This window comes from Stenella coeruleoalba (assembly GCF_951394435.1).
Source record: "Stenella coeruleoalba genome assembly, chromosome: 8".
Taxonomy (NCBI): Eukaryota; Metazoa; Chordata; class Mammalia; order Artiodactyla; family Delphinidae; genus Stenella; species Stenella coeruleoalba.
This window is the reverse complement of record NC_137154.1, coordinates 883,872-897,918: the sequence shown is the minus strand read 5'-3', so window position 1 is coordinate 897,918 and position 14,047 is coordinate 883,872. Positions and strand designations below refer to the sequence as shown.

The following is a 14,047-nucleotide window of genomic DNA, read 5'->3' as shown; positions in this document are numbered from 1 at the left end:
ACAGAGCGCAGAGGCAGGTCACGTGATGCAGGAGGCCCCAGAAGCCCCCCGCCCCGCACACGCTCGCCAGGCTTCCTTGGCCCCGGCCAGCACCGCCTTTGCCTCCCCGGTGGAAGCCCCACCCTCTCGTAGCTGCCCCTGCCCATGTGGACACTCAAGCCGGGGCACCACCCCAGCCTTGCCCCCAGCTCGTCCCATCCCGTTCCTGTGCTGGCAGTGTTCTCCACCCTGGATGGGGCAGCAGAAGAGAAAGGCAGCAATCCCTGCCCTCGGTGGAGAGAGAAGCGAAGGTCAGATACACAGCAAGTTGACGTGTGACAAGTGCCTGAAGGAGATGCCCCGCAGAGGCGCAGGGAGTGCTTCCCACAGATGCCCCCTGCATCCCCCGTGGGCCTCCCCCGTTGGCTCGTCTGGTCTTTGTGTAGCTGTGAACCAACCTCCTTATAAAACCCGCGTGTTTGAACCTTCGGATGACCCCTGACTCTGGCCAGTACTCCCACAGCCCAAGACTGACCCTGGGGGCCTCTTGCCTCCTGCCCCGCCTGTCCCTCCCGGAGGTCCAGCAGGGGTGTGCCTCTGGACAGCCCAGCCCACACGTGGAGGGGACATCCGCCAGGACCAGGAAACGTATGTGATGCTCGGTGTTTATTTTCAGAGACGGGGGCTGGGTGAGCAGAGCGGGAGCTGTGGGGTGCCGACCCCGCCGGGGCCCGTCCCTTGGCCCTCGGAGCCTCAGGCCGGGGTCCAGACGTGGGCAGGTAGCCAGCCTTGCCCGGACAGGCCTCAGTCTGCACTCAGCTGCAAGAGGTGTAGCCAGCGGGCACCTGTGCACCGCGGGGCTTCGAGGGGCAGTGGGGGGCACACAGGCCCACCGTGGGAGCAGCACGGCAGTGGGTGTGCAGTTTTCTCCGGGGCATCCCTCTGACACCAGGACAGGGGTGAGCCTGGGTGGAGCGGGTGCTTGTGTTTCAGATGAAGGTCAGGGCCCGAAGGCCAGGCAGGTGGCCAAAGCAGGCAGGAGGGGCTCTGAGGGCAGGTCCCCCCAGCCTGGGGTCCTCCTCAAGCCGACCCTCACTACGCTGTCACCCGCCAGGGCCTGGGTTTCACCTGGGGCAGGTGTAAAGTGGGCGGGGGCAGTGGTATCCACGGAAGGTGTGCGTGGGCTCCCGCGGTTTCCGTGGTTGGGTGGTGCGTGTTCTGGCTCCAGGTGGGGCAGGTGGGGCGGGCGGAGGGGGGGCAGAATGCGTCAGACAATGGTGGACCCATAGGTCGGGAAGTTGGGGGTGCTGTCCTCGGGAGCCTGGGCCGAGGAGACGCAAGATGGGCCACAGCTGCACTCGTCCACGTGGGTGTAGGTGTGCTGGAAGGCCGTCCCGTTGGGACACTGCATGGTTACCACCTCCTGGTGGGCCCTGGTCTTCTTGCAGCAGATGCACGGGCACTGTGTGGCCCGGGCCCCCATGGAGTACCTGCAGACGTATGGCCCTCAGGACCTGCTCACCCAGCCACAACCGCCCAGACTGCCCGGCTCCTGGTTTCTCGGGGGTCGGGAGACAGCGGCCCTGTGCCTGTTCCCTGAGCGCTCGGGGCTTCTCTGTACTGGCCCAGGCAGCGCTCTTGGTCACTTTGAACCCCGACCTTCCCCAGCCAGGCCCCCTTTCTTTCCCACAACAGCTCCTCTGACTTGCTGACCCTGTCAGACCCCTCCTCCAGGAACCTGCCCGGGGCCCTCCAGCCAGGCCTGGACCCATCCTCCTGCCTCTTCCAGCCCGTCTGCTCACAGCTGGCTGCAGCCCGGGCATCGGGGGTGGGGTGGGGCTCTGCCAGCAGCTCTGCCCAGACAGTCTGGTCCCCCCGGATTCTGCCCGTCCTGCACGTAGACTCTGACCTTTGGGTGGTAGCCCTGGTGCCCTGCCCCACGTGGCCCAGCCAAGCTCTCCCAGGCTGGGCTCTGGGGGTCAGGGAAGGCCCCAGGGCTGGTGCAGCCCTGTTGGGGCGGCCCTTCTTCCCTTCCTGTAGCGAGCTGGGCCCTCCAGCCCCAGCCCAGCGCCAGGTGTCCGGCCAGGGACGGACACAGACACGTGGGGCACCGGGTGGTGTCCCCGTGTGTCCTGGGGGTGGGGGAAGGCGCGGGCCGCTCACCGGGCCGCTCCTGGGCAGAAGCCCTCGCAGAAGGGCACGCTGACGGCGGCCTGGGTGGCGCAGCCCTGGTGTCGCAGGACCGTCATGCTGGCGCGAACCTGGCAGGAGTCTGGGCAGACGAAAGGCGGTGGAGGCGGATCTCTGAGGTCCCCGCCCGCGCCGCACCCCCACGTCACCTCCCGCTCAGGGTCGGGTTCCGGCGGCGGCGTTGGCTTCGGGAGGAGTCAGTGGGCGGGGCTGGGGGCGGGAAGGCGGGCCTCGACTTACCCACTTCCTCACAGGAGTAGCAGCAGCCGATTTTCCTGAGGGTGCCCTGCGGGGGAAGGGGGACAGAGAGCGAGCTGGGGCAGGCGGGCCCTCCTGGGGTGGGTGTGGGTGGGGCTCCCGGGTGGGTGTGGCTCTGGGCGTGGGCGGGGCCTCCGGGGCGGGCCTGAGCCCCAGACACACACCCTGCAGCTGGACACGTCCGGGCACGCGACGGGCGTCGGGGTCAGCATAGGGGGCCCGTTCTCAGCCTGGCAGTGGTACAACGTGCAGTTGTCCACGAGGCTGTTGACCCAGGTCTCATTGGGCTGAAATAAAAGGGGGAGAGTGGGGGCCGGGTTGAGGATTATCTGGTGGGCAGAGAAGAGCTGGCGGGGAGGGTCTCTGGGGCGCGGGGATTGAGACTGAGCCCCCCTTACCTGGACCAGCCGGCCGTCGGACGTGAGGCAAGCCGTCTGCACGCACTCCCCGCAGCACTGCCCGGCCACCCTCGAGTACTGGAAGCCCTGGGGACAGAGGGGGGGGTCACGTTCCTCAGCCCCAGCCTGGCTCATCAGCCTCCTGCTCTCCTGCCCATATCCCAGGGGCCCAGGGCCTCCCTAGCAGCACCTTTCCTCTGTGAGGCAGTGTCCCTGCCCTGCCCCAGTGTCCCCTCTTAGCCTCACCCCTGCTTCCAGCACCTTCTGCACTTGTGCCCTCCAGGAACCTGATCCCAGCCCTGCAGGTCCTGCCCCTCGCCCAAGACCCCTTCCACCATCCTCCTGCTTCACTCTCTCCCTTTGGGAAGAAAAAAACCCCAGTGAAGCCTGAGCTGGAGACCCTTCCTGGACCCTAGGGTGTGGTGGCTGGGGGCTGCCCCAGGGGCCTGGGTCTGCCCAGGAGGCTGGCCTCACCTGGGGACAAGTGGTGTCGCAGGCATCCTCCTCACACAGCACGGTCGGGTCATGGGTGTCCACGGACAGGCAGGTGCATGTGTGGCAGGGAATGACCGCTGGGAAGGTTGCACCGACCTGCAGTGGACAGGGTGAGGGGAGGTGACACTGAGGGCCCTGAGGGGCACCAGGGCCAGGACCTCTCCCCGTGTCGGTGAGGCCCACAGAGCAGTCTCTCCTCTTCACATGGGATTACGGATGTACCTGCTGGCTAAGCACAGACCAGGGCAGGCAGGGGCCCCGGGCAGGCAGGAGGGGTGGGAGGGTTCAGTCCTGCCCCGAGGCTCTTGCTGGGAGAGCTAAGCTCCCAGAGGCTCTCTACAGAAGGTGCCTGTATAGGGCCCGGAGCCTCGACTCACTTGCTGTCATGGCGGGAGGGGCCGAATAGGGCTGGGCGTGGGGAGACGAGGAGTGGACACGGGGCATCCCTCGGCGGATGTGCCCACCCCGGACCCGCTCTCCGCCCTACCCCGACCACCTAGCTGAGCCCTTACCCCGTAGACGGTGCCGTTGTAGGTGCACAGCTGAGGCCCTGGAAGGGACGAGAGGGCTGAGGACCTGCCCAGGCAGCGGAAGGAAGTGTTCAGACCCCCCCGGCGCCACCCCCACCCCAGAGACTCACGGCAGCTGAAGGTGGGGCAGCAGCTGTCCTCCGCCTGGGTGCAGGCCAACTCCTCTCCCGGCCTACACTTGGGTGGGCTCTGGGGGCACGTGCTTCTGTTGCAGACTGCGGGAGAGTTGGGGGGCTGCCTGGGGTGTCCCTGCCCTCTGGCCTCTGGCTACTCTGGTTCCCAGGGTAACACCTACCCTCGCTGGACCAAAGAGCACCCCTTCCATGGGAGCTGACGGCTCTCTGCTGCCCTGCAGGGTCCCCACGCTTTGTCACCTCCCCGGTCTTCCCCAAGACCCTGGGTGGTACCAGGGCACACCAGAGGTCATCAGCTTCATTTTTAGGTGGAAAAATGAAGGCCCAAGAGGCCTCCCCACCTCGTGGTCCAGCCAAGTCCAGCTAGGACCCTGCAACCCTGCTCCGCCCTGCAGGCCTGCCGGCCAGGCGGCCTGTGCCCAACGCCGTCCTCTGCTGTCTCTCCGCTCCACCCGGTCCCCTGGGGTGCAGGCCTCACCACACAGAGTTTCCATGCAGCAAGGGTTGTCGGCCAGGGGCCTGGTCTGGGCCACGAAGCCGGCCCGGCCGCATTCCTGTGGCTGGCCCCGGGCCTCGCACTGCACGGGGGCGCACTGCACCGACACGGAGTCTTCATCACACACGCAGGACTGACAGTTGCTGACCCACCGCTCTCCGGGCTGGAACAGACCAGCTCAGGGTCCCCCAGGGCTCCTGGGTGGTGCCCCGGCCTCTGGGGCTGCGTCCAGCAGCGGGTCAGGCCCCCGCCCTCAGCCTCCCCATCTCTGGAGCAGGCGTGTGACGGTGATGCAGCTCACGCTGGGGTGCCCACACCAGCCCCTCCCCGGCCCGGGTAGAGCTGCCGCCCCGAGATGGGGACGCCCTCCCTCCTTCTGCTCAAGCAAGGAGTCAGGCAGCTGTGCGCAGAACACTCACGAATTTGGGAAACCCATCTGGTCCCACGCAGGCTGGGAGGGAAGAACGGGGAGAAAGGGGGTCACTGGGAGTGCCGGGGTTGGGGCCCAGCAGGCCTGGCCACCCCTCCCCCCAACAGAGGCCTCTTCTTCCTGCTGGGGACAGAAGCCCCCGAGAACCCGAGGGGGGTGGTCACTTAGGAGGGGGCTCAGGAAGGCTCAAGGCCACCCTGCGCCGCTGGCAGAACTGGGTGGGCGGGGCCAGGCCGGGGCGTGCCCGCCCCGTGGCCCTCGCATCCCGCTCTGCGGGGCTGGGGAGGGCCCAGGTGTGGGGCTGCGGGGCTGGGGAGGGCCCAGGTGTGGGGCTGCGGGGCTGGGGAGGGCCCAGGTGTGGGGCTGCGGGGCTGGGGAGGGCCCAGGTGTGGGCTGCGGGGCTGGGGAGGACCCAGGTGTGGGCTGCGGGGCTGGGGAGGGCCCAGGTGTGGGCTGCGGGGCTGGGGAGGGCCCAGGTGTGGGCTGCGGGGCTGGGGAGGGCCCAGGTGTGGGCTGCGGGGCTGGGGAGGGCCCAGGTGTGGGGCTGCGGGGCTGGGGAGGGCCCAGGTGTGGGCTGCGGGGCTGGGGAGGGCCCAGGTGTGGGCTGCGGGGCTGGGGAGGGCCCAGGTGTGGGCTGCGGGGCTGGGGAGGGCCCAGGTGTGGGCTGCGGGGCTGGGGAGGGCCCAGGTGTGGGGCTGCGGGGCTGGGGAGGGCCCAGGTGTGGGCTGCGGGGCTGGGGAGGGCCCAGGTGTGGGCTGCGGGGCTGGGGAGGGCCCAGGTGTGGGGCTGCTTACGGCACTCGGGCACGCAGACGTCCGTGTGGGAGTTGAACAGGATGTGGCCGTCGGGACAGAAGCAACCCTCCGCCAGCCCCCTGCTCGCCGGGCTCTGGCTCCTGCAAGGCGACCAGGGCAGTCCGAGGAGGAGTGCAGTGGGCATGGTGGGGGGCTGGGGTCACTCCGGAAGTCCAGGGTCGGAGGTCAGGGTGGGGGAAGGGCACCCTGAGATCTGGGGCTTGGGGTCCCGGACCCTCTGTGGGTCTCCTCCTGGGTCCCCCCAGACCCTTCAGGCAGGCCTGGGAGGCCTGCTGTCCCCACCGTCCTATCCCGTCCCCATCTGCTGGGCTCACCTGGAGTCACAGGACTTGGGCTGCACGGGGCCACACGGCTTATACACCTTGGTGGGCGGGCAGGTGAGGTCTGCGGACACACGGACGGGTGTCAGGTGGGCCATGGAGGCCAGGGCCCCCGGCGGCCACAGCCGACTCACCGCACAGCCCGCTGGTGGCGTTGCGCCAGTCGGGGCACACGCCCCGGGCGCGGCAGAGCGCAGAGTAGGCCTCCAGGCTCTGGCAGAGCGCTTCAGGGCGGTCAGGGCGGCCGGGCCTGCAGCTGTCGCTGACACAGGTGCTGAAGAACGGGCCGGGCGGGATGAGGCCGTGGCACCCGGCGAACACCCTGCGGGTAGGGCCGGTCAGAGGCCAAGGCGATGCCCCGGGGGTGGCTGCCCCCGACCGCCAGCCCATGCAGAGGACTCACGGGCTCAGCATCAGCTCGCAGAGGGGTTCCGGGGGACACGGAGTGGAGGTGGGTGTGCTGGGTGCCGGCAAGGGGGGGCTGGTGGTCGGGGGCAGCCCGGTCGGTGCCCAGCAGCCCTCCCCGCTGCTGTTGGCGACCAGCCAGGACCAGGCCATGTCCTGGCAGGTGGGGGCCATGGTGCCATCAGGCCGGCGACAGTCATCCCTGCGGCTGTTGGTGCAGGTGCCTGGGGAGGGCGGGGCAGGCGCATCACTGTAGGGGGGCACTGGACCATCCTGTTCTCCCCTTCCATCCCCCAACTTCCCTGGCAGCCAGTCAGCTATGAAACACTGCTTCCTGCCAGGGCAGGTGGCAGGGGGAGCAGGTGGGAACCTGTGGCGGGGGCAGGCGGTCAAGAGCCAGGGCCGCCTGGGGGCGCGTGGCGCAGCGGCGGTGCCCGGCCCCTCGCTCCCCCAGCAGGCGTCCTGCGGGGCCCTGCTCACCACACTGGCCCTCGGTGTTGTAGCTGAAGCGGCTGTAGGACAGCCGCGCCTGGAAGACCCGCCCGTTGAAGATGACGCTCACGCCGACAGCGGGAATCTCGATGCTCATCTCGGCGGCCCCCGTCACTGTCGCGGTCAGGCCGTTCTTGCTGAAGCTCGACCTCACCGGCATTTGGCCAAACAGGATCTGGGGACGTGACCGGGAGCCCATGACTTGGGCCGGGGGCAGCGGCCTGGCCTTTGGGGCTTTGCCTGCCGGACGCTGGGCCCCCTCCTCGGCATCTGCACCCCGAAGCGCAGATGCCGCCTCGGGCCTGGGGTCACAGTCGGCGCATTTGGGTCCCAGGGTGCTCTTGGCCGCGGGCCCCTCCCACGCTGCTTCCCTGCTCAGGAGTCACTGTGCTTGGGGCCCCAGGCCGCAGCGTGCCCTTTGCCTCCCCCGAGGCCCCATGGGAGCTGCCCTCCGCGCGGGGGAAATGCGCTCTATGTGCACCAGGGCTCCCGGGCCTCTGCTGGCCCCTGCCTTCCCTAACCAGGTTGGGACAGGCCAGTGCCGCTCTGCTGCCTGCACTCACCAGGCTTTCCTCCTGCCCGTCGGCGCCAGGGGTGGTGGTGAGGACGATGTCCATGGACTCATAGTGGACGCTGAGGGCGCGGGGGCAGCTGGCGGCGGCCTCACAGTAGTGATTGTGTAGGAGGATGCTGAGGTTCCCGTGGCGCGGCTGGATCTCCCGCATGAGGACGTGGGTGCAATCGTCCAGGAAGGAGTAGGAGGTGCCGTCGAAGGTCTCGTAGTGGGTGTCCCCCCAGCCGCTGCAGGAGCCTGCGGGGCGTGGACAGGCCTCACGCAGTGCCACCCAGAGCTGCCACCTTGGGGAGTCACTCAGCCCCCAGGGCCCCAGTCCTCTCGTTTATGACGTGGGTATAGCAGGTTGGATGGGGGCCCCGAAGACGCGTCCACCCAGAGCCTAAGAACGTGACCTCCTTTGGGAAAAGGGTCTTTGCAACTGTGATTAAGGATCATGGAGTGAGGTCACCCTGAGTTACCAGAGTGGCCCTAAATCCAACGACAGGTGGCTTTCTAAGAGACGGAAGAGACGGAGAGAGGAAGCCGCGTGATGACTGGGGCAGAGGTGGGAGGGACGCGGCCACAGCCCAGGGCGCCTGAGGCCCAAGTCTGGAAGGGGCAGACAGGACCCTCCTTTAAAGTTCTGGGGGTAGCTCGGTCCTGCAGACACCTGGATCTTGGATTTCGTCTCCAGGACTGGGAGAGAGTCACTTTCTGTTGTTTTGAACCACCCAGTTTGTGGTCCTTCATTTTAGCTGCCCCAGGACCCCCAGGGCTGGTAAGATCACCCCCTCCCACGTGCTGCTCCATGGGGAAATCTGCTCAGGACCCCTCAGGTTATGATCCCCTCCTCTCCCTGACCTCAGAAACCCCCGGCTTCCCTTCAAACCGCCAAGCCTGACGGGGGGTGGGCTCAGCGATCCCGGGCATTGGGCACAGGGGACATGTGCGTGTCCCAAATGCCTGGCGGCGCATCCCCTCCCCCCCCACCCCCAGCGGCGGGCTCTCACACTCGCACTCGTAGCTGTAGTCACAGGGCCCATCCCCGCTCTGCACTCGCACGGGCAGGTGCCCGTTCACGCAGACGACGTTGCCCATCGGCTTTGGCCCCAGCAGGACGATACGGTTGTCGCCCTCACACCGAGCCACCGTGCAGTCCTCCAGGGTCCAGGACTCATTCACCTGGAGGGAAGCGCAGAGCGCTCACCAGGTGGACTCACCGCCGCCGCCGCAGCCTTAGGACCCCCTCGGCCTGGGCAGGGCTGCCCCGCCTCCTGGCCGGCCGGTGCTAAGCAGGCCCAGACCCCGCGTGCCTCCCTCCAGCCAAGCTGTGGGGCGGCCACCGAGGGGCTGGGGGTTCGCCCGAGACCCTGTGCACACAGAAGGGCCTGGCGCTACAGGGAGGAGGCGGGAGGCACACCTGCCGGGGAGGGATGGTGTGATTGCAGCCGGGAACTGGGGTGGTTGGGGGAACAGAGGCCGAGGTCCCCGAGGGTGAGAAGGTGGGGCAGGTGCCCTGGAAGCGGTCGATGTCGCAGCGCTGGTTGCAGATGGCTAAGAAGAGGCAGCCTGCTCCGTCGGTCTTGTTGTAGATGACGTCCCCTACGAACACAGAGACACTGGGTCAGCCAGGGAGGGGGACAGGAGGGCATCCCCGGACAGGCAGGCACATGAACACGGCCCCCAGGACCCAGCGTCCAGGCTGCAGGGCTCCACTCACCTGGTAGGAAGAGCTTTCCGGAGGCATGGCAAAGGCAGGCTGTGGTGGGGCTGGGAGAGGCGGTGGAGGTGGGGAAGGCCCCCGGGCTGCCAGAGGCCACCCCAGACCAGGAAGGGGTGGTGGGTGGGGACCCGGGGGCGGTCGATATGGGCGAAGTCAAAAGGGGACCTGTAGGAGAGACACTGGGCAAGCCTGGCTTGGTGGTCGTGGGTGGGGACCCCGGGAAGGCAGAGGGACTAGGGGTGGAGACGCTCTCGGTGGTCCCAGGGGAGAAGGGACCTGTCACACGGGTTGAGGTGGAGACCCCCTGGGTGGTCCCCGTGGAGGAGGGACCCGTCAGAGTGGTGGGGGTGGAGACCCCCTCGGTGGTCCCCGTGGAGGAGGGACCTGTCACACGGGTGGGGGTGGAGACACTCTGCGTGGTCCCCGTGGAGGAGGGACCTGTCAGAGTGGTGGGGGTGGAGACCCCCTGGGTGGTCCCCGTGGAGGAGGGACCCGTCAGAGTGGTGGGGGTGGACACCCCCTCTGTGGTCCCCATGGAGGAGGGACCTGTCACACGGGTGGGGGTGGAGACACTCTGCGTGGTCCCCGTGGAGGAGGGACCTGTCACACTGGTGGAGGTGGCCTGGCCTGTGCTAGCTGTGGGGATGGGGGGTCCGGGTGTGGTCTCGGAGGGCCTGGTGGGGAGCTCTGTGACCTGAGGGGAGGCCGTGGGGTGCAGGGAGCGGGTGTTGGGCGTCACGGGGGTGGGCAGCAAGGTGGTCCCGAAGGTGGTCTTGTGCACGTGTGTAGCTGGAGGGGCCGTGGTGGGGGCCCCCGTCTGGGTCGCGGCAGAGGTCGAGGGCCATGGCGCCGTGGCTGTGGAGCTGCTGGTGGCGGGCAGTGTGGTGGAGGTGAGGTGGGGGGTAGCCGTGGTGGGGCAGTGCCGGACATCATCGCAGCAGTACACACGGATGTTGTAGTTGAAGCACATGGTGAAGTTCCCCCTCTGGTCGTCGTTCCTGCAGACCAGCCCGACCTCCAGGCTGCAGCTGAGCTCCTGCCCGATCTGCTCAATGCTCACCTCGGGGAAGCTCTCTGCCCGGCACTCGATCTTCTGCGGCTGCTGGCACACCTTGCCGCCCGCAGCCCGGATGTTGTCATAGGTCTCCATGTCTCCGCCCCTGACCCCCGAGGTGGGGGAGTCCACATCAAACCACTCTGTCCATTGGCACTTGGGTTGACAACTGGTTGTGCTGGTGGTGGCCCCAGTGGTGCCCGTCGACACCAGGATTCCCAACGTGCTGGTCTCAGGGTGTGAGGTGGACAGCGGGCCCGTGGAGGTGGTGCCCGTTGTGCCCGTTGCTGTTCCCGTCAGCAGCTGAGACGTGGAGGTCTGCGTCGTCACCAACATCAGGGTGGGCCCCCTTGAGGCTGTGTGAGTCGGGAGGACCGACGTGGCAGATGTTGGGAGCGTGCCTGTGTGGCTGGGCCTCGAGGATGTCACTCGGACTGTCAGCCCCGTGGAAAGGGAAGGTGCTGGTGTGGCACTGCTGGCGGGGGACGTGGTCACCCCTGTGCTCCCCAGCCATGTTGTGTGCGGCGTGGCTGGTGTCACAGTGGTGGTGGTGCTGGAGGCCGTGGGGGCCGTGGTGGCTGTGGCGGCAGAGGTGGCCACTGTGGCAGTGGCAGCAGTGGAGGTGGCTGCAGTGGTGACTGTAGCGGTGGCCACAGTGGGGGCTGTGGCAGTGGAGGTGCTGGCCGTGGGGGCTGTGGCAGTGGAGGTGGCGGCAGTGGGGGCTGTAGAGGTGGCCACAGTGGTGGCTGTGGCAGTGGGGGCTGTAGAGGTGGTGGCAGTGGTGGCTGTGGCAGTGGAGGTGCTGGCCGTGGGGGCTGTGGCAGTGGAGGTGGCGGCAGTGGGGGCTGTAGAGGTGGCCACAGTGGTGGCTGTGGCAGTGGAGGTGGTGGCTGTGGGGGCTGTGGCAGTGGAGGTGGCGGCAGTGGGGGCTGTAGAGGTGGCCACAGTGGTGGCTGTGGCAGTGGGGGCTGTAGAGGTGGCCACAGTGGGGGCTGTGGCAGTGGAGGTGGTGGCCGTGGGGGCTGTGGCAGTGGTGGCTGTAGAGGTGGCCACAGTGGGGGCTGTGGCAGTGGAGGTGGTGGCCGTGGGGGCTGTGGCAGTGGAGGTGGCGGCAGTGGGGGCTGTAGAGGTGGCCACAGTGGTGGCTGTGGCAGTGGGGGCTGTAGAGGTGGCAGTGGTGGCTGTGGCAGTGGAGGTGGTGGCCGTGGGGGCTGTGGCAGTGGTGGCTGTAGAGGTGGCCGCAGTGGTGGCTGTGGCAGTGGAGGTGGTGGTCGTGGGGGCTGTGGCAGTGGAGGTGGCGGCAGTGGGGGCTGTAGAGGTGGCCAAAGTGGGGGCTGTGGCAGTGGGGGCTGTGACAGTGGATATGGTGGCAGTGGGAGCTGTAGAGGTGGCAGTGGTGACTGTAGCAGTGGAGGTGGTGGCCGTGGGGGCTGTAGCAGTGGAGGTGGTGGCCGTGGGGGCTGTGGCAGTGGAGGTGGTGGCCGTGGGGGCTGTGGCAGTGGGGGCTGTAGAGGTGGCCACAGTGGGGGCTGTGGCAGTGGAGGTGGTGGCCGTGGGGGCTGTGGCAGTGGTGGCTGTAGAGGTGGCCACAGTGGGGGCTGTGGCAGTGGAGGTGGTGGCCGTGGGGGCTGTGGCAGTGGAGGTGGCGGCAGTGGGGGCTGTAGAGGTGGCCACAGTGGTGGCTGTGGCAGTGGGGGCTGTAGAGGTGGTGGCAGTGGTGGCTGTGGCAGTGGAGGTGGTGGCCGTGGGGGCTGTGGCAGTGGTGGCTGTAGAGGTGGCCGCAGTGGTGGCTGTGGCAGTGGAGGTGGTGGTCGTGGGGGCTGTGGCAGTGGAGGTGGCGGCAGTGGGGGCTGTAGAGGTGGCCAAAGTGGGGGCTGTGGCAGTGGGGGCTGTGACAGTGGATATGGTGGCAGTGGGAGCTGTAGAGGTGGCAGTGGTGACTGTAGCAGTGGAGGTGGTGGCCGTGGGGGCTGTAGCAGTGGAGGTGGTGGCCGTGGGGGCTGTGGCAGTGGAGGTGGTGGCCGTGGGGGCTGTGGCAGTGGGGGCTGTAGAGGTGGCCACAGTGGGGGCTGTGGCAGTGGAGGTGGTGGCCGTGGGGGCTGTGGCAGTGGTGGCTGTAGAGGTGGCCACAGTGGGGGCTGTGGCAGTGGAGGTGGTGGCCGTGGGGGCTGTGGCAGTGGAGGTGGCGGCAGTGGGGGCTGTAGAGGTGGCCACAGTGGTGGCTGTGGCAGTGGGGGCTGTAGAGGTGGTGGCAGTGGTGGCTGTGGCAGTGGAGGTGGTGGCCGTGGGGGCTGTGGCAGTGGTTGCGGTGGCAGTGGGAGCTGTAGAGGTGGCCACAGTGGTGGCTGTGGCAGTGGAGGTGGTGGCCGTGGGGGCTGTGGCAGTGGAGGCAGTGGTGGCTGTGGCAGTGGAGGTGGTGGCCGTTGGGGCTGTGGCAGTGGAGGTGGTGGCCGTGGGGGCTGTGGCAGTGGAGGTGGTGGCCGTGGGGGCTGTGACAGTGGTGGCTGTAGAGGTGGCCGCAGTGGTGGCTGTGGCAGTGGAGGTGCTGGCCGTTTGGGCTGTGGCAGTGGTGGCTGTAGAGGTGGCGGCAGTGGGGGCTGTGGCAGTGGAGGCAGTGGCAGTGGGGGCTGTGACAGTGGAGGTGGTGGCAGTGGTGGCTGTGGCAGTGGATGCGGTGGCAGTGGAGGTAGTGGCAGTGGTGGCTGTGGCAGTGGATGCGGTGGCAGTGGTGGTGGGGGGCGTGGGCTCCCCACAGTGGCTGTACCCACAGCACAGCACGCGGATTTTGTAGTTGTAGCACATCTTGAACAGGCCCACCTGCTCGTCGTTCCTGCAGACCAGGCCGAAGCTGACGTCACAGTGCACGCGCTGATTCAGCTCCCCCAGCCTCACGTTGGGGAAGTTTTCGGCCTGGCACTCTATGCCCTGGGGCTGCTCGCACACGGCCCCTCCTGCACGCCTGATCTTGTCGTAGGACTCGACGTCCCCTCCGGCCTCTTCGGACTTGGGGTAGTCCTCGTCAAACCACTCTGTCCACTGGCAGCGGGGCTCACAGGTGGTGGTGGCTGTCGGCTCCGGGATTCCCGACATGCTGGTCTCAGGGTGTGATGTGGCCAGTGGGCCCGTGGAGGTGGTGGTCGTGGGGGCTGTGGCAGTGGAGGTGGTGGCAGTGGGGGCTGTGGCAGTGGAGGTGGTGGTCGTGGGAGCTGTGGCAGTGGAGGTGGTGGTAGTGGATGTGGTGGCAGTAGGGGCTGTAGCAGTGGATGTGGTGGCAGTGGGGGCTGTAGAGGTGGCCACAGTGGTGACTATAGCAGTGGTTGCAGTGGCAGTGGGAGCTGTGGCAGTGGGAGCTGTAGAGGTGGGAGTGGGGGCTATGGCAGTGGATGTGATGGCAGTGGGGCCTGTGGCAGTGGAGGTGGTGGCAGTGGGAGCTGTAGAGGTGGTCACAGTGGTGGCTGTGATAGTGGATGTGGTGGCACTGGGGGCTGTGGCAGTGGCTGTGGTGATAGTGGTGACTGTAGCAGTGGATGAGGTGGCAGTGGGGGCTGTGGCAGTGGGAGCTGTAGGGGTGGCAGTGGGGGCTATGGCAGTGGATGCGGTGGCAGTGGTGGCTGTGGCAGTGGATATGGTGGCAGTGGGAGCTGTAGAGGTGGGAGTGGTGGCTGTGGCAGTAGGGGTGGTGACCGTGGGGGCTGTGGCCGTGGGAGCTGTAGAGGTGGCAGTGGTGACTGTAGCAGTGAATGTGGTGGCAGTGGGGGCTGTGGCAGTGGAT

At 67.8% G+C, this 14,047-nt stretch overlaps 1 protein-coding gene across 1 annotated transcript in view; it reads right to left on the bottom strand.

Annotated features, from left to right (window-relative positions):
• Window positions 1-260: 260 nt before the first annotated feature.
• MUC5B (mucin 5B, oligomeric mucus/gel-forming) overlaps window positions 261-14,047 on the bottom strand; it is a gene marked incomplete at its 5' end in the record, with an annotated part of 33,962 nt that continues 20,175 nt past the window's right edge. Inside the window, 21 exons of the mRNA XM_079928329.1 lie at window positions 261-1,469; window positions 2,143-2,251; window positions 2,410-2,455; window positions 2,592-2,714; window positions 2,826-2,912; window positions 3,300-3,416; window positions 3,833-3,870; window positions 3,961-4,065; window positions 4,223-4,643; window positions 4,900-4,931; window positions 5,705-5,805; window positions 6,040-6,109; window positions 6,180-6,367; window positions 6,449-6,674; window positions 6,931-7,244; window positions 7,282-7,753; window positions 8,509-8,680; window positions 8,919-9,100; window positions 9,219-10,937; window positions 13,029-13,421; window positions 13,483-14,033. Coding sequence (XP_079784455.1) covers window positions 1,247-1,469; window positions 2,143-2,251; window positions 2,410-2,455; window positions 2,592-2,714; window positions 2,826-2,912; window positions 3,300-3,416; window positions 3,833-3,870; window positions 3,961-4,065; window positions 4,223-4,643; window positions 4,900-4,931; window positions 5,705-5,805; window positions 6,040-6,109; window positions 6,180-6,367; window positions 6,449-6,674; window positions 6,931-7,244; window positions 7,282-7,753; window positions 8,509-8,680; window positions 8,919-9,100; window positions 9,219-10,937; window positions 13,029-13,421; window positions 13,483-14,033 — 5,689 coding nt within the window. The 3' untranslated portion in view covers window positions 261-1,246. The remainder of the gene's footprint in view (window positions 1,470-2,142; window positions 2,252-2,409; window positions 2,456-2,591; window positions 2,715-2,825; window positions 2,913-3,299; window positions 3,417-3,832; window positions 3,871-3,960; window positions 4,066-4,222; window positions 4,644-4,899; window positions 4,932-5,704; window positions 5,806-6,039; window positions 6,110-6,179; window positions 6,368-6,448; window positions 6,675-6,930; window positions 7,245-7,281; window positions 7,754-8,508; window positions 8,681-8,918; window positions 9,101-9,218; window positions 10,938-13,028; window positions 13,422-13,482; window positions 14,034-14,047) is intronic.